We start from the raw sequence: 18552 nt of genomic DNA, 5'->3' as shown, positions 1-18552 counted from the left end.
TGGGCCCACCTGTATGATCCAAGCCGCAGATCTGAGTTCATATGGCAGCACAAAGTTCTTCTTCAAGACATCACAAAAACATATGATATGGAGAGTATTCAGCTAAGAAATCACTAGAATTGGACTATATAGAAGACCCACCACATCAATCATTGACCCGCCCGAGTCAACTTGGGCTTACCTTGGGTGAGTTCTTCTCCGGATTTTAAACACCGGTAGGCAGAAGGGACTTCCACGAAGCTCTCAAATTTATATAGAGATTGCTAATTGTGAAACTATTCCAAGCGATCCAAATTGATATCATTGGTTGAAAACAAGGCTAGTGTTCCTGGTGTGATTAAAGGTGATTACTGTTAAATTGTATCATATGGCTTATATGTAGTGTAAGCAAGATTATTCTTGTCCATCAGATATCCTTACCTATCTTCTGTATCCTTCTTACATGATATTAGTCTTTGTGACTTTTCATAAGTAGTACTAAAAACATGGCAAGTACGATTCAGTCAACCAAAGGAAGGCCAACACACCCATTAAGAACAATTTACAAATCTATTATCAAGTCAAATAATTTATGGAATATGAAGCACATATAAACTTTTAATAAACCAAAGGAAAGACAAACACCTATAAGGACAGAGACCACAAGAGCTAGGAGTTTGCAGACGAAGTTCACTTACATAAGTATCAGTATGAGCCATATTACGGTAGTAAATGGTAGGAACAAACTTGACATATCTAATGGTACAAGTGAATCAAGTCAGCCTCCTTAACGGGGCACAGAAGAAAATCTTGAGCAAACAGAAACAACTATTGGATTTGGGCAGTTCTGAAAATCTCCTTCCATTTTTCAGGGTCATTTCCTGGTCCTTCCCCCTGCACAATTCATATTAAAAATAATCATGAATTGGGAATTAGAGATAATAAAATCATGTCTTATCCAAGGTAAAAGTTATAACACTAAATTTTCAAAAGAAAAAAAGAAGTTTAAAACACTTTCAGGAAAGTTTAAATGATGTTTAATCCTTTTTTTCTACTTTATTCATGATTTCATATATTAATTATAACTTTTCTAGATCATAATTAAAGAAACATAACCAACCCTATGTACATCTGCCGATGACTAGATCTTCCGTCGTAGCTAAGCTGGGACCAGATGTCAAAAACAGTTTTAACCACCATCCCATTTGTGCTTGTGATGATTAGTTTGAGAGTTTGCCATTTTTTCATTTAGGACAGCAGCACATATCTTTGATTTATAGAAAGGGCTTGTAGAGTATTTTGAAATAGAGATAATGAAATCATCTGCTACCCAAGGTAAAATGTATAACACTAAAATTTCCCCCCAAAAAAAAAGTTCAAGAAACACTCGCAGAAAATTTCAAATGATTCATAAAAGCATATGATGGAATGAAACACACGGGAAGTAATCCATAGTACTGTTTTATGCATGTGACTTTATATATGAGTAATGAGTATACAATCATAACCAACCATGTGTGTATACATCTTCTGATGACAAGATCTTTTCCCCGATAGAACCACCATCCCTTTGTGATTGTGACAAGATTATTTTGATAGTTGGCCATATTTTATTAGGTTACCATCAGCACATATCTTTGACTTACAGGACTTATTTTCTTGGTACTTAGAGGTGATGACCATCCTTTAAATATTTAAATGCAACCTATCTCTTTCTAGGTGAGCCTTGGAAGGAAACTTCATATAGGATTTGAGTAATGCGTTGCTTAGAAATTTCCAATCTGACTAGAACTATTGAAGTTGGAGAAGCCCGGAAGGTCCGACAGCCCAAGGCAGCAACAATCAACACCGCGTCATGTCCGGAGAGGAGAATAATAAGACGATCGGCACGAGCCACCCCCAAACAGTAGGATCGCCAAAAAGTACTATCAAGGCTAGCAGGGTGATGAAAAGATTCCCACGGTGAAGGGAAAATCAGCAAGATAGGACGCATCAACAAGAAGAAATGTAAGGCGTTAGGAGGGGAGTGTTTTAAGCCGAACAGCCCCTACTCACACAAAAAACAGTTTTATGGACTATATGAACAATCAAGAGGAAAGAAACAAGAGGGGAGAAAGGGAGAGGAGAGTAGGGACGGGTAAAGGGAGAAAAGATGAAGGGAAAAAATGAGATCGTGGGTTGTTCAATAGCGGGCAGCAACATGCGCACGGTTGGAGTAGAAGGAAACCATGGGAATGGGTAGAAAAAAGAAAGGGAGGAGAGGGAAAAGAATAAGAAGAGGAGAGGGAGAACAGAATAAGAAAGAGAGGAGTTGAAGAGAAAGGGAAGGGAGAATATGAGAGAGAGAGAGAGAGTAGGGTGTGTTTGGTTGCACAAAAGCCAGTGAGGCTTAGGGATTTTGCTTGGCATTTGGGTATCACGTCAACAAAATTCCTCGTATGGTTGCCAATATAGCATTGAACTATAGAGAGATCCATATGGTGTGTTTGGTTGCACAAAAGCCAGGGAGGCTTAGGGATTTTGCTTGGCATTTGGGTATCACGTCATCACAATTCCTCATTTGGTTGCCAATATAGCATTGAATTCCATGGAAATGTCTCATGAGTAATTATTATATGTCTGATGATGATGTGGCATTCTTGTCCCCTCCTGAAAACATCCAAGCCAAAATCCAAAAAAAAGGTGGAATTTTGCTTGAAATTTCTTGGGAATGGTGCTTTTTCTCTCTTTCTCATTCTCTCTTCCCTCTCTCTTCTCTCTCTATATTGGTAATGACACCCCCTACTTATTCCCTTACTCTCTGTGTCTATGACGTGCAACCAAACACTACTTACCACTATTCTACAAGGTAATTCCAGGCAAATCCAATGCTTGTCTCCTCCCTATTGACTACTTATTCCATTACTCTCTGAGTCAGTGCCGCACAACTAAATAAACCCTTGGGGTTTTCTCCCCCTTGCGACTAGGGAGAAAGCTCCCTCTTGTGACTAGGTTTTATCCTCACTTAAGTCATTACACAATAACCTAAATGCTCTCACTTAAAAACAAAGAGAAAACTACTAACTTAAGGGCAAAATTGTCCAACTATGGGGTAAAGCATGTGATGTAGTGTGTAAGGTGGTGTGGGCCCTAGATGTTGCGGAAAACCCCCACATCTAGGCTCCAAAATAACAATATACTAAAGTAGAAGGTCCTAGATACAAAAATAGCAAGTAAACAAATATAAAGTCTCCAAAATGGCATGTAATCATGGTAGGATCACATCACATATTTATATGGGGCTAGTCAAAATGACCAAAATAACCTAGGAAAAAAATACGATCACTTCTAACAGGGTATTCCAATTAAGAGACCATGGGTACATCAAATATTCCAGCATTCCTCAATCACTTTGTGAGGGACCAAGTATGTGAAGCCAAAAGGTAAATGCTTACTTCAAGATTTTCTTAAGATGGCAATCTCCACAATAGAATAATATATAAGTTAAAGCATATAACAAAATAGTTATCAAAATAAGGACAAAAAAGCACAGAACAAACATCTTTCCCGACTGACTCAAAAAAAAAAAAAAAAACATTCACAGAAGATATGAGATGCTTCAAGATATTATTCATCTCACCAGCTACAAACTTTTAGAAGAAAACAATCTAAAAACTATGAAATCAAGTAATAGTATAACCCTTTTCTCTGGCAAGTGAAATATGAATTGAGGTGTGACCATATGCATACCTACCCTGTTAAGATTTTTATATAATAGTGGATATATTTAATTCGAATCTAGAATCCAGTTTAGGTTCGGTACTTTTTTGTTAAACATTTCTACCCACAAGTATATTGTATTAGAAAATAATTTAGAACCCCATCAATCTCCAATATGAACTAGATTTAGTACATAGAGCTTTTGTTATAAATGAAAACAGTATCAAAATTAAAAGATGTGATGCATTAGTTAAGACCATCAACCTACATAACAAAAATCTTCGGATGTAAAAGCTGGTGAATTGGTCATCAGTGAGTGCTATTTCCTTTACAAAGTTATAATGTATCCTGAAGAATATACAACCAATTTCAAAAGTATTAAATGAATTTTCTGCACTTCAAGTTTGATGAAGATAAGTACCTTAACTGAGTTGATTTCATATATTTGGCCCTCAGTAAATTCTATGTCCAATGCCTGTATGCAAGCTTCAGCCACTACAAGTCTGCTAACCTCGCCCACAAGTTTGTCTCCTACGAAATAATGAAAATAACTATTGGATGAAACAGAAGAGAGTACATGACCCAGAAGAAAAGGAATTGTGAAAAAAAAAGTAAATTCCAGGCAATAACAATAAATCACAAATGAATTCGCATTCACATCCTATATAATGATGTGGCCAGCCTTGCTTGGTGCTTGAGGGCAGTGAATTAATGGCCAGGATTGCAATAACATTATCTGAGTAGCGCTGAAGGCATTTCCAGCTCATAAACAACACGGCCTCTAGTCCTTTGTAGAACAAGTTTGTTATTAATAATGTTAGAAGATATATGTACCTAAGGGTAGTTTAGTCATTGTACTCATCTTTAAATATATATATATGTGTGTGTGTGTGTGTGTGTGTTTGAGAAAGAGAGAGAGAGAGAGAGAGAGAGATGGGGAGGGGAGACACTCTCCAACTTACTCATTTTCTCTCCATCTCCTCTCCTTCAACATGGTATTAGAGCCCGAGGGTTGTGGTACCCTAGGGACCATCATTGAAGAATCTTCTTCTTCTTCTTCCCCCTCCTCCACGCTAAACCCAAACTCTAACCTTTCATCCGCGCCACTCTCGCCCCTCACCTACATTTCTGGCAGCCCCCACCTTCCCTCTTCCTCACCCCTCCCCCCCTCCCAATTTCCAGCAGCCCCCACCTCCTCTCTTCCTCGTTGATTTCCGACAGCCCCCACCCTTGTCGTGAACCCCTTTCCACCACCCGACGCCTCCACCCCTCACCCCACCTCCACCCTCGTCAAACCCTAAATCTCCTCTAGTGTTCCCTATGATCTAGGGTTCCCTTTTCTTCTTTATTTCCCTCAAATCTCCTCTTACTATCTAATCCCTTTAAAGCAACCCTAGTGTCCCTCTCTCACATCCTTTTCGAGCAACACGAGGGTTCCTTCCTTTCCATCCTCTCCGTCATGCACTAAATCATCTCTGTCATTACTTATTTCCTCTCCACGGCTCCGATCTCCTCAATTAGCTTCTATTCTCACTATGGCTCGTCGCCCTGTGTTTGCTTCTACTACGTGTCCTCTTCGAAGCCACAGCATAGTGTTTGGCTCCGCCTTGTGATTTCTCCCTTCTCTATTGTTCCTTGGCTATCATTGTCGTTGAGAGTTCTTTCATTATCTCTATCCTTCTGGATCCTCCTGTCATCATGAATCATGCGGTCATTACGACCCCTAGGGTTGATCACCTCACCCATATTTGTGATACCTTCTCTGCATGGATGCGCCTCTAGCGTGGGCCCAGTCTCTCCCTGCCTTCTGTAGTCAGTATGTTACCCTCTGTCAGCAGCTAGACTTGTATAAGCCGTTCACAGTCTATCCGGCTGTCCTTGCTCAGCATCAGAAAGACCTCTGTGTTGTTCACTTCCTTGATGCCTTGGGCCTTGACTTTCTTCCCCTTCGACAGCAAATTGTTGGCTCCGGCTCCATCCCCTCTCTCACTGAGGTCGTCTCTCGTGCGCAGCAGTATATGCGGCGTGTTGGGTCCCGTGACCCTTCTTTGCATAGTTTTGTTCTCATCGCGTATGTTGGTGCTAATCCTTATAGCTGTGCACCGGTAGACGTGGGCGCCCTTGTTGCATTCGTTGTCAGGCAGCAGGGCATACTGCCGACACTTGCTATGTCTCACCTCTGGTACTCCCCGCAGTTGCTACATCATCCTCCTACAGCCCAGTTGTACGGCATGATTCTTTACTGGTCCTAGGGCCGAGAATGATGCGCTTTTGTGTCTGCGTCAACATAGCCGACCACCTGCTGCGACTTTTGCCTAGCAAGGTAGTTCGCCTGCTTCTCTGCTTACTACCTCCAGCTCTTGGGTTATTGATTCAGGGTCCATTAACCATATGACGGGTAATTCTGCTTCCCTTAGTTCGTTCAAGCCTCTTCATTCAGCCTCTCATATTGTTACTCTGGCCAATGGAACCACTGCACCCATTTCTGGTATTGGTACTATTTCCTCTCAATCTAGTCTTACCTTGTCCTCGGTGTTTTGTTCTCCTAAGTCCCCCTTTAATTTATTTTCTGTTAGCCAAATTACAAAGAGTCTTAACTGTTCTGTTTCTTTCTTTCGTTCTTATTGTGTTTTTCAGGAACTATCAACTAGGAAGACGATTGGTACGGGTCACGAGGTGGATGGTCTTAATCGCCTTGACTCTGGCCCTCCTCATGCCGTTTTGCATAGCTCCGTCGATGCATATCAATGGTGTTGCCATCTCGGCCATCCCTTCATTCAGAGACTTCAGTAGTCCTCTATTCTTTCTAGTCCTCTTCAGTCATTTCAGTGCGAGTCCTGTGAGCTAGGGAAGCACCATCGTGTGTCCTTCCCCTCTAGGGTTCTTAGTTGAGTCTTGAGTCCATTTGAGCTAGTCCATTTTGATATCTGGGGTCCCTCCCGTACTATGTCACTTCTTGGTTATAGATATTTCATCATTTTTGTTGATGATTTCTCCCATATGACCTGGCTCTTTCTTCTTAAGGACCGCTCTCAGGTGTTTACTGTTTTTTGTACTTTCCGTGCCGATAATGCTAGGGAATACTACTAGGGAATACTTTTCTTCCTCTAATGGATTTCAGGATTTCTTATCCACTCATGGCATTGTCTATCAGTCCTCTTGTGCCTACACCTCACAACAAAATGGTGTCGCCGAGAGGAAACTACGTTATTTGATTGATATGGCCCGCACTCTTCCCTTTCAAATGCGGGTCCAAGAGCCTATTGGAGCGATGCAATCCTTACCTCCTGTTTCTTGGCTAACCGGCTTCCCTCCTCTGTCCTTGGAGGTAAATCTCCCTTTTCAATCTTACATCCTCACCGTGATCCATTTCCCCTCGCTCCACGAATCCTTGGTTGCGTTTGCTTTGTCCCCAACCTCTCCGTTGGCCTCGATAAATTGGATCCTCAGACGGAGAAATGTGTCTCCTGGGGTACTCTCATACCCAGAAGGGTTATCGATGTTACATCCCTCGGTTGCACCGCTTATTTGTTTCCACCGATGTCACCTTCTTCGAGTCTGTGTCTTTCTTTACCCTTCCCACTAAGGGGGTTGTCCCAGACTCTCGGGTTCCCCTTCCTCTTCCCATTCTCCCTGTCCCTCTTGAGTCTAGAACATCCCTTGTAGGTGCAGTCGGATCCTCCTCTACAGTCCAGTTCTTCTCCTTTGCTAGTGACTTTGTCAGCTCTTCCTCCTACTCGTCTGAAGGTATATCAGCATCGTCAGCGACTAGAGGTCCCACACACTACACCTAAGGAGTCGTCTTCTCAGCCAGACATGCATCATTCTACTTCTCATATACCTCTTCTTCCATCTCCTACTATCCCGCCACTTCCCATTCTAATGCCCATCCTATTTCTAATTTTGTGTCCTATGATAATCTCACCCCTGTATTACGTAGCTTTGTCTCTTTTTTGTCTTCTGTTTCTTTGCCGCAGTCAGTAGCTGAGGCCCTTGCTCATCCAGGATGTGTGATGCTATAAACCTTGAGATGGGTGCCCTTCAGGCCAATCAGACATGGGATTTTGTCTCTCTTCCTCAGGGTATTCCTGTGGGCTGTCGTTGGGTTTTCTCTATCAAATACTTGCCACATGGGACAGTTGAGTGCGCAGAGGCGCGCTTAGTTGCGAAAGGGTACACACATACATTTGGGGTTGACTATAATAAGACTCTCTCCCCAGTTGCCAAAATTCCGTCAATTCGTGTGTTGCTTTCTTTGGCTGTTAACCGTGGCTGGCCCCTATATCAGTTAGATGTGAAGAATGTCTTTCTTCATGGTGACCTCACTGAGGAAGTGTACATGGAGCAACCTCCTGGCTATGTTGCTCGGGGGGAGATGTCCTCCTCAGTGTGTCTCTTGCAGAAATCTCTTTATGGCCTCAAACAATCTCGTAGAGCATGGTTTGGGAGATTCAGTGATGTGGTTATGCGGTTTGGCTTGAACAATGTGCAGTTGATCACTCAGTCTTTAGCCATCAGTCTGATGCCGGATAATTCCTTCTTATAGTATACGTGGATGATATTATCATTACTAGGAGTGACTCAGTGGGAATACAGAAGTTGAAGGCCTTCTTGCAGAAAGCGTTTTCCACCAAAAGGCGTCTAAGATATTTTCTGGGGATTGAGCTAGCTTATTCTCATAGCAGTATCTCCCTATCACAGAGAAAATATGTTCTAGATCTATTGAATGAGACAGGTTCTCTGGGTCTAAACCAGCTGTTGTTCCCATGGACTCAAATACAAAGCTGCTTCCAGAAGAGGGAGACTTGTTCGATGACCTTGGCAGGTATGGACGGCTAGTTGAGAAACTTATATACCTCACAGTCAATCGCCCAGATATTTTATATGCAGCAAGGCTAGTTAGCCAGTTCATGAGGGCACCACATACCAACCACTAAGCAGCCGTTATTCAGATTCTTCGCTACCTAAAAAGCGCTCAGAGAAAGGTCTGGTGTCCAAGAGAGATGGTCATTGGAAGGATTTTGTGATGCAGACTCGCAGGGTCACCAGCATGTAGGAGATCCACAATTGGATATTGTACCTTTGTTTGGGGTAACTTAGTGTCGTGGTGAAGTAAGAAGCAAGACATAGTAGCCAAATAAAGTGAGGAAGCCGAATACCGAGCCATTTCACATACAGGTGGAGAGCTTATCAGGTTGCGCTCTCTCCTCTCTGAGATTGGTTTCTCATCATCATCCCCAGCTCAGCTTTATTGTAACAATAAGGCTGTTATCCACATTGCTACTAATCCAATTTTTCATGAGAGAACCAAGCACATCGAGGTGGACTGTCATTTCATCCGTCAAAGGATCCAGAAGGACAAGATATGCACAACATTAACTCGATCAGTGGACCAACTAGCCGATGTGTTTACCAAGTGTTCTCAACAAATTTTACAAGCATGAAAAAGAGAATTACACATATAAAATACATTGAGATCAAATTTCCCCCTTGTGAGAAGAGGTTTTATTAATTTTGGTAGGAATCGTACACTTCCGGCTCTATCGGCTGTTAATTACATTTCCTGAAGGAGAAAATGCCTCTGCTTATCCATCAAGAGGTTCCCTATCTAAGAACAAGTTTTGATTATCATCCCAAAAGAGAAGCTTTGTGGAAACTCTTGATGAATGCGAGTTTCTTTTATTCCTGGAGAGAGAGTGAATTTGATTCGATGATGATTTTTGTTTCTGAGTTATTTTCGACTCTTTTGTAAAGGATTCTCCCGGAAGAGAGAAACCTTTGATCCATCTCAAATATTTTTTTGACTCTTTGTTAAGAAAGTTCTCCAGAAGAACTCTCTTGAGTCATTTCATCTTTTGTGGCGGAGAAAGGTCTTCTTTTCCTTTTTAGCCTTCTGGAAGAGTCTTAAAAGATTTTCTTTATCATCTTTCTCCCGGATCAGGGTAGAGAAAGGCCTTCTTTGCCTTTTTAGCCTTCTGGAAGAGACTTAAAAGAGTTTCTTTATCATCTTTCTCCCAGATCCCAGTAGAAAAGGTCTTCTTTACCTTTTTAGTCTCCTGGAAGAGACTTACAAGATTTTCTCTATTATCTTTCTCCCCGGGCCCCAGTAGAGAAAGGTCTTATATACCTTTTTAGCCTCCTGGAAGAGATTTAAAAGAGTTCCTTTATCGTCTTTCTTCCCGAACCTCGGTTAGAGAAAGGTCTTCTTCCTTTTGAGTCTCCCCGAAGAGACTCAAAAGTACTCCTCTCCTTTTTAGATGAAGTTCGAAAAAATGGAAAGAGAATTGTTAGTTCTGGAAATATTTACCTTTCCTTTCTTTCTCTGCTTCCTTCCTTTGCGTAACATTTTTTCTCTCAATGATTGGATCTAATTTTCTAAAGGATTGGATCTCTATTTATAGAACTCTCTTGAAGTGGCTGGTCATTGCCACCTCACCCCTTATCTCTCAACTTCACGATCTCAACTTCCCGTTTTGTAGGGAGTTACGTAACTTCTGTTTTCTCACTTCTTCCTTTGCAAGGGTTACTTTATCCCCTAAAAAATAGGGATTATTCTTCCCTTAGTCGTAGGCTCCATTTTTTTTTTTTGTCCTCTTTATTAATGTACTTTGACTTTATATTTATCATTTCCACTTTAGGGAATAACGTAATGTGTAGCCACCCCTTTTCTCTCTCTTCTCATTTTACAAAGAGATTTCAATATTATACCCTTTTTTATAAAATTCCGAGTCCAACACCAAGTCATTGAATAAAGCAAAGCTAAGTGATAATTGTAACAAGCTAGGAATGTATGATATATACATTCCAACTTGGGGGTGTTAGAAGATATATTTGCATAAAGGTAGTTTAGTCATTGTACTCATCTTTATATATATATATATATATGTGTGTGTGTGTGTGTGTGTGTGTGTGTGTGTGAGAGAGAGAGAGAGAGAGAGACAACCGGGCGGGGGGGGGAAGATACTCTCCAACTCACCCACTTTCTCTCCATATCTTCTCTCCTTCAACAAATATTACTTGTCTAATAATGTGCACTAAAGATCATGTTAGGTGGGATATTTGGTAGGATACAGGAACTAAATACTAGGCTAAGAGAAAATTACAAGAAATGAATGAAAATTCTTTCCGTCAGCAATGGTTTAGAAATGTAAACATTCTCTAAACAACATGTTTTTGGGTGGTTAAGTTTCTATAAGAAATAAATAGCGTTAAGTAGTCCACATACTGGGTGTTTTAAAGTATCACAAAATAAGAGTGCAGAGAATAATGAAAACTGTTGATCAGTGGAACACATCCTTCATGGAAAAACTTCTTGTACAAAACAATTTACGGTCCTAAAAATTGGCACTTCATTGGGTGGTGGCACACTGCATAGGTGACATTTTGTTTGTCAATGAGTGGCCAAATGCATCATCGAAAACCTCTTGTCATGTAAAGCTCAACAGGCCGACTTACACAGCAAAAGTTCGCGGAAGGAACGCATGTAAAGCTTAACAGTAGGGACTTCTGTTATTTATTAAGATGTTCGTAAATTGCTATTGCAATTTTTTATTTTAGCTATATCTTCATATTTTGTCTCATTCTAATTACGCATAATTCATCAATTGATTATTATATTGTTTCATCGCAAAGGTATTCTCAAAGGAATCAAGTTTTTTCACTCCAAAGTTTTGCCTTTTTTATCCCATGTGCAAAAGGTGATAATGTGGAAACATTGAAGAGATTTGGGGAATCGAAAGCAACTGATAAATATATCCAGAGAAATTATGCTTGGGACAAGAAAAATTGGATATTCCCTTAATCATGTTCAGATGCTAGGGAAACAGACGTTCTCATATTCAAAATACAGGACATATTCCCAACCCTTAGGAAGTGGTTTTATCCATTTCACACTTCTTGCAAATATAATTATGTAAATTCCAACATGGACACACGGCAACCTTGTTTCCCATGAGGTATGGCACTTCTAATAAATCTTCACACCATATGTGATGAAGAAAATTTCCACATCTAGCTCAAGAGATAATTGTATTTCTTTCTACTGGTTAAAAAAAGATCCAAAATAGAAGCTACTAAAAATGAGGAGTTCCGTTTAGATGCAATATGCTACTATAATCTACAAATACAAGGACCGTGTGCTGTTGAAAAGAGAAATTTATAAAGACACCCAGATTGCTTCAATGCAATGTTTCAAAACTCGGACTCGAATGAGAACTCGGCCAAGGTAAAAGGGACTCGACCAGGTGAGTCAATGTTTGACACGGTCAATTTTTCATTAAATCAGGTGAGTTTAAGAAGTTTTGCTTTTGGTAGGAAAAAACTCAGACTCGGACAAGAGCTCGGATAAAGGGAGTTCACAAGGGAGAATTGATGATTGAATCAAAGAGTTTTTTAACAAAGCCTCAATACCATAGAAAGAGTAATAAGGTAAAGGGTTTTTGACTGACAACAAGTATGGAACCTGTACTCCACGCAAAGGCTCGATTTATGAGGATGGGTTTCCGAAACCTCTTTTCTGCCGAAACCATATGGCATATCAGGTTGAGTTTCTTTCTATTTTGAATTGTAGTGGGTTTGGAGAGTATGATTGCTACTTTTATTCAGGTCACATTGTAGGGAAAATGTTTGAATCAATGATTATGATCAACCCTAGGTCTTAGAGGAGTTTCAATCAGTATTTAACGTTCTATTAGGGATTTTGTCATTATTATGAACTTCTCTGGTTTACTATAGTCTCTACTGTTTTATGACTTTTATCTATTGAGAAGCACGTTTATCGATTTATGACCTCTTTTTAATAGTTACAATTTGATCTATTGATTTTGGATGTGGTTGTCAATGAATTGATTTTTCTGTTGAGGAATCCAGGCAACTGAATTGGATAGCACCGTTGGCTATCCCAAGCAGGGAGACAAAAGATAGAAATCATGAAAAACCTCACTAATTATTCTCATTTGAGAGGATAAGTGTAGTATACCTTGACCTACAAGAACTGCACGACGTTGCCCTGCAGTAGCTTTAAGTAGGGTATTAAGATCATATGAAGTGTACGGTCCATCTGTCAATCTTCCAGCCCTGGCACACAGAATGAACTATTCACTTTCAGATAAAATTATGGGAAAATAATTCTGGCTCCTGCATGGTGTTAAAATTAATGAGAGAGCATATAAATCAGAGGAAAGACCTGATTATGGTGAATGGAAGACCAGAAGTGCAAACAAAATCCTCCCCCATCTTCTTAAACTTCAGAACACCAAAGAGATTCATAATGCTGTTGAAAATATATTACCACCGAGTCAGATGCTCTATTCAGTTTATGTTGGTCACCCTACTGGGTAGACAGGAGAAATTTTTCTACTTCTGAAAGTATATGCTTACAATATAGTATAACAACCTTACTACAGGTAATCATCTCACTTCAGAGGACTTATAACTTAAAGAGGGGGAAAACAAACAGCAATTTTCCCCGTGTATTTTATTTTCAAATATTTTGAAGGACTTAAAAATATATTTGGAAGACTTAAAAAAGGAGACAACAGAGACATTGAGTGGTCAACTTTGAGATTAAGACCAAAGTAGTTCAATGATGTAGTACAAAAGTGAGTTCTTGTTTCCTTGTCTCCTTTGAGTTGGACAATGGACAGCTCAAGTTTGGGTGGCTTGTCACAATAATCCATTCATCTAAACAAAGATTATGGTCCAAGTGACCATGAATCCTGAACAGATTCATGTTCAAGTGGATCAGCAATACAAATAGTGAATGTAAAATGTGTGGTTCGATGCAAATTCATGTGGACATTTGAGCATCCATATGTTTGTTGACTCAATAGGGCCATATAAAGTTTAAAACAAGCCACATGGCCTGGACTATCAACGAGATCAATCATACTCATCTTATTTTTCATGTTAGATATTGCATAAATGTATCTTTGACATGATATTTTGCACAAGGAGCGGTGGGTGTATTTGTCATTTTCATTTTGTGATAGCGTATTTATGAGGGAACCTTACTACAGTTAATATACACATTTCAAGTTCATGAAACAATGTAGATTTTCTCTCAAGTACTAGAGCTAAATAAGGGGATTTAAATTCAAAACACCCTAAAGATCTCACAAAAGCCTATTGAGTAAAAAGGATATGGACATCCCGCACATATAGACTAGATAAATGTCACTAAATGCAAAGAAAATCCTAACTAAAAGGAAAAAATAACCCATGTCTAATGACTAACAACCGAGTCTAATGACTAAGACTGCTGAATCACATCAGATATGCAGGATTAGAAACATCTTAATGGTTTTTCCTGGCAATATGTTTTGTCTTTTCACTCCATGACGTGAGGGTGGGCTGGATCAGTCCCATTGAGATGTCCCATCATCATTTGGACATTCACAAAAGTAAATACTTGAATTTTCAAGGAAGAAATTGGATGACTCACATTTAACCTTAACCATATGATATAGCATCGATGGGAGAAAATGTGAACAGAAAAATGAAGAAGCCATATTTTGTTCGAAATCGGGATCAAGGAAGGGTATGCATGGTCAAGGAATTTATGGGAAGACAGGAAAGAGATTTAAGGGAAGATAAGAAAAGAAAGAATGTAGATTATATCTAAGAGGAGGAGAATGGAGCAGTTTTGTTTCTTTTCCTTTTGTAGAACTTGACCAAAACAGATCTCACAAAAGCCCAATGAATCATGTGCTGGGCTGTGGATCACTATCCATGTGGGACAACCTCAAAAGTTCATCCCCTCTCACCAAGAGTGAGGGACATTATATAAGATATTATGGTTTCATGGAATAGAAATCAAAGGGGTACATGCTAGCCATAATTTATTGGACATTATATAAGATAGTATGATTTCATGGAACAGAAATCAAACAGGTACATACTAGCCATAATTTATAAAAGATTCAAATAGCATATGTTCATTCTTTTATCATGAAATAAGGTAATTAAAGAAAAGGAAGTGTTATCATACAAAATGTTGGTTCCATTCATTAGCATTTTTGGCATCGTGAGGTATGAGCCGAAACTACAATTTCACCGATACCTCACAGTGCAAATGTAACTCTCCAATCAAGTGGTTTGCATACCTCCATGGTAGTTCATTGCATTTTGTAACACCAACGGATGAAACAAGAACAAATCTCTTCAATGTTGGAGGTAGAGAAGATACAAGATTCCGAACTCCCTCCCAATCTTCAATCATTAAAAAATAGTTAAGACACTAGCAGCAAATTGTAGTGATGGTTAGAAGTCCCAACCTTTCAGCTCACTTGTTATGAAGATTAGGCATTTCTATAATGGTGTTTATGGCTTGCATAGTGAAAGCCCAAGAGAAAAAAAAAGGATTTTAAATGGTAAAGAAAAGGAATTGATTGGATACAAATCATATTGATACAAATAAGGAAATATAATCTCGAAAAAAAATGCCATGATGAGTAACTCCCAAAAAGAATCAATGAAATAAGATTATGGAAGGAAAGAGGTAGGAGATTTAGGATGCAAGGTCACGAATCAGTAGTGCAAAGTGTGACTTTGAGAAAATGACTATCCATAGCTAATATGGCAAGGCTTTCCCGTAATTGTTTTAGATTTGCACCCATGCTTAAGAGGTTCTCCACTTGCAATCAAAAATAAATTTATTGGCAGATGGATGGAAGTCTTGGGCAAAAATTAACAGTAAGTCCATCCCTACAAGGCATTCCTACCTACTCTTTCTGGCGTGTTATCTCCATCCCAGCGCCTTGAAGGAAATGCTGTAGTTCCAGTGCAGCAAATTACATGTGTGACTCCCTATGAAACAAGATTCCTATATTTTCATTTAATACAGAAATCATAAATAGCTATAATTCCAAAAAAAAAATTAAAATGTCATTTATAATCACACTCCGGATAGCTCAAAAAATAAAATGTATGAACCTCAAATATAGCTGGATTCAAGTCATCTGGATTCCTCGTGTCTCCTTTCCAAACCTATCAAGTCAAAACTCAAAAGATATTTAGCTGTTCCCAATCCATGCCTCAAGGAAGCATAAAAATTTTCAAGATGAGAAAATCATATATTTCACAGCAAGAATAAATGTCTAACATTAGAAGTTGTGCAGAAGAATGAGTGGATGAAAAAACAAGCACGCAAGAAACAGAAAATAGTGGTGCAAAAGGCAAGTCGGCACCTTTAAAGTGGCTTCATCTTGTTTACCAAACAGAGATGTTGCTTTTTCAGGATCCCTTAGTAATAGGCGTGATTTGATATTTCGAGTGAGCAACGATGCTACTACCAACTGCCCTGAAAAGAAACTAGACCTGTAAACCATCTATCAAGGAGAAAGGAATGGTGAAAATGATCTACTATAGTAACTCAGAATGTTAAACTAGCATTTGATAGAAATAAAAACTTAAGAACGTATGATAATACTTGAATTTGTTAGCATGTTATTATTGTGGAATGTCGAGATATTGCTTATATCCATATAAGAACTGAATAGCATAGGTAAGTCCAATTACATACTTCAATTATAAACCAGTACAAGGCAGTGCAGAGAATAGAACTTGGGTGTTATGTCTGTCATTGTAAAAACTCGTGATCGTAGTTAAGTAAGATTCTAGGTAACTGGGCAACTAACTCTCAAAAGTGGCTTGAACATTGCAATTGTCTAGGCACAATCTAGGGCAGTATAATTCTATGACGATATGATCACTCTGTCATATAGTTCTATTGAACCATTCTACCATATACTGAGTTTTCATTTTCTTTGTGACGTTGTACAGCACAATGCTCCATAATTTCTAAAGACACTTTATGCTATTCTAGAAAAGGGATCCTTTTAGAAAACTCAACTTTCCCTGACCATCTATTCTGTTTGACATAAAAGCTAGGAGAGATTCTTTGATCCACTTGCCCGTGAGAGCGGAAAGAGAAAGACCTTTTCCTCACTAAAAGTAGGGATTTCTCATGACACCTGGCACAATATGCTTGCCCACAACTGACCATCTTGAAGAATAAGAAGCAGTCATCTGCAAACATCATATTTTACACAAAGATCCATCATGTGTTCTTGGAATACCATATATTTGATTGGTGCTATGTAACATCAATAAGTTCCTGAGAAGCACTTCAACAGTTAATATGAATGCAAATGGTGATAGTGGGTCTCCCTGCTGAAGGTCTCTATGAAAGTTGACAAAGGAGGTGGCAGACATGACACCTCCCATCCTATCCAACCATGCTGAGCAGAGCCCAACCTTCAGTGAAGTTAAATGCAGAAAGTCCCATTCAAAGCTTTCTCTAAACAGAATGCAAAAATAGTCATGCCTTGCAATTATTTGCTCCATATTGTAGAATAACTCTTGAGCAAAGGGAATCTTATCTTGAATGTGGTGGAGCCAGGAACAAAAGCAGATTGAGATGGCAATATGATTTTCAATAGCAAAGGCCTAAGTCTGGTTACCAACACTTTTAACAAGAATCCTATAGATGGGATTGAGCTTGTAGCTCCATTCATTGAGACTTTGTACCTCATTGTTGAATTCGTATGTTCAATCCCAGCTTACCTACCCGAAAAGTTTAAAAAAAAAAAAAAAAAAAAACTAATAGATGGTGTTTCTCAAGGTGAAAAGATGGAAATGGAATGTCTACTCTGGGTTCTTGGTCTTTGGGATCAAGAAGATGTCCAGAGTTGAACAATTAAACTTTTGAATAGTATCCATGATCCATCACTTCATCCCCAAAAAATTGTCATAGTCTAAAAAAAAAAAGGTACATTTCTCCTTCCTATGCAGAACCAATAATGTAATTCTCATAAACATTGCATCTTATCTTTTCATAGAATACATAAATTTATCATAATAAGGTATAAACAATTCACATCATCCCCAATAAATGTGTCATAGTTTAAAAACAAAATGGGTGCTTGTCTCCTTCCTATGCAGAACTAAGAACGTAATTGCCATACCCATTGCATCTTATTTTTTCATGAAATTCACAAATTTTATCATAATAAGGTATAATCAATCAGCCTTAATACCCAAAAGTGAAACTTGAAATACAGAATGACAGCTGGGAAACAAATAAAAGAAACATAACAGAGGAAGACTAGTAATGCGTACCAACGCCGCCTGTACCACCAACAACGAGAACAAGTTTAGAAGAAGAAGGATTGGTTTCAGGAATGAGGGTATCCACCGTTGAGGATTGAATCTCTTCTTCCTTCACTGCATGAACAACTACTTCTCTTTTTGCAGTTGAAAGGGTCATCGTGTTTGAAGGCCAAAAAGCAGAGAAATTCAAATATGGAAGGGGAAAAGGAGGGTTTCTAAGAGCATTCTTTTGGGTTCTTTCAATTGAGATAGGAAAATCGCAGGTTGAATTGAAGGGGAGCCTGGAAGCCATTAGAGAGAGAGGGAGGGGGGGAGAGAGTTGTACGGGCTTGAGAGAGTGGTGGTGGTCGTTTGTTTGAGATGAGATTACGAAATACAGAAATAACAAAATTGCCCTGAAAAGGGAACCTTTGACAAGGACATTGTGATTCTTGCACAAATGTGGGGTTTATTATTTTATCAATGGATAGACTTGCCATTGCTGTCCACTGTTCAAATCGATCTTTGTTCTAGAATAAAGTATTACCAGAATAAATTTGGGGCGATGATATTCCCCAATTACGCATGCGCCCCATTATAAACCTGTGGGTGGTGAAAAAATCATCTACGTAAATTTGCTGAATAGGGCACATTGGACAGTCTGATACGTACGCTCTATATCAATCAAAGGTGGGACGCACTGTACTATAGTAGGGCCACTTTATTTATGTCACGCCCCAAACCCCCAACCTGGGCGTAGGACATGCAAGCACCGTACACTTGCAA

General features: G+C 39.3%; 1 protein-coding gene across 1 annotated transcript; it reads right to left on the bottom strand.

Annotated features, from left to right (window-relative positions):
• Positions 1 to 530: 530 nt before the first annotated feature.
• Positions 531 to 18174, bottom strand: LOC143853037 (NAD(P)-binding Rossmann-fold superfamily protein). Its single transcript, XM_077362739.1, has 9 exons — positions 17797 to 18174; positions 15864 to 15976; positions 15610 to 15663; positions 15399 to 15483; positions 14781 to 14886; positions 12863 to 12949; positions 12656 to 12753; positions 4100 to 4209; positions 531 to 873 (listed from the first exon to the last, which is right to left on the bottom strand). Exons 1-9 carry the CDS (start codon positions 18077 to 18079, stop codon positions 808 to 810), a joined length of 1002 nt encoding a protein of 333 aa, XP_077218854.1. The 5' UTR covers positions 18080 to 18174; the 3' UTR covers positions 531 to 807.
• Positions 18175 to 18552: the final 378 nt, after the last annotated feature.

The sequence above is a fragment of the Tasmannia lanceolata genome, unplaced genomic scaffold (assembly GCF_043159265.1).
Source record: "Tasmannia lanceolata isolate RefF3 unplaced genomic scaffold, GAP_Taslan_0.1 ptg000019l, whole genome shotgun sequence".
NCBI classification, from domain to species: Eukaryota; Viridiplantae; Streptophyta; class Magnoliopsida; order Canellales; family Winteraceae; genus Tasmannia; species Tasmannia lanceolata.
The sequence above is the reverse complement of the archived record's forward strand: the minus strand, read 5'-3'. Positions and strand labels throughout refer to the sequence as shown.

Excerpts from the sequence above, each read along its gene's own strand:
- LOC143853037 (XM_077362739.1), bottom strand. The coding sequence starts at position 18,079 with ATGGCTTCCAGGCTCCCCTTCAATTCAACCTGCGATTTTCCTATCTCA. Across the intron at positions 14,887-15,398 it reads TAACACGCCAGAAAGAGTAG|ATTGGGAGGGAGTTCGGAAT; the intron begins GTAGGAATGCCT and ends TAATGATTGAAG. Across the intron at positions 874-4,099 it reads ATGAAATCAACTCAGTTAAG|GGGGAAGGACCAGGAAATGA; the intron begins GTACTTATCTTC and ends TGAATTGTGCAG.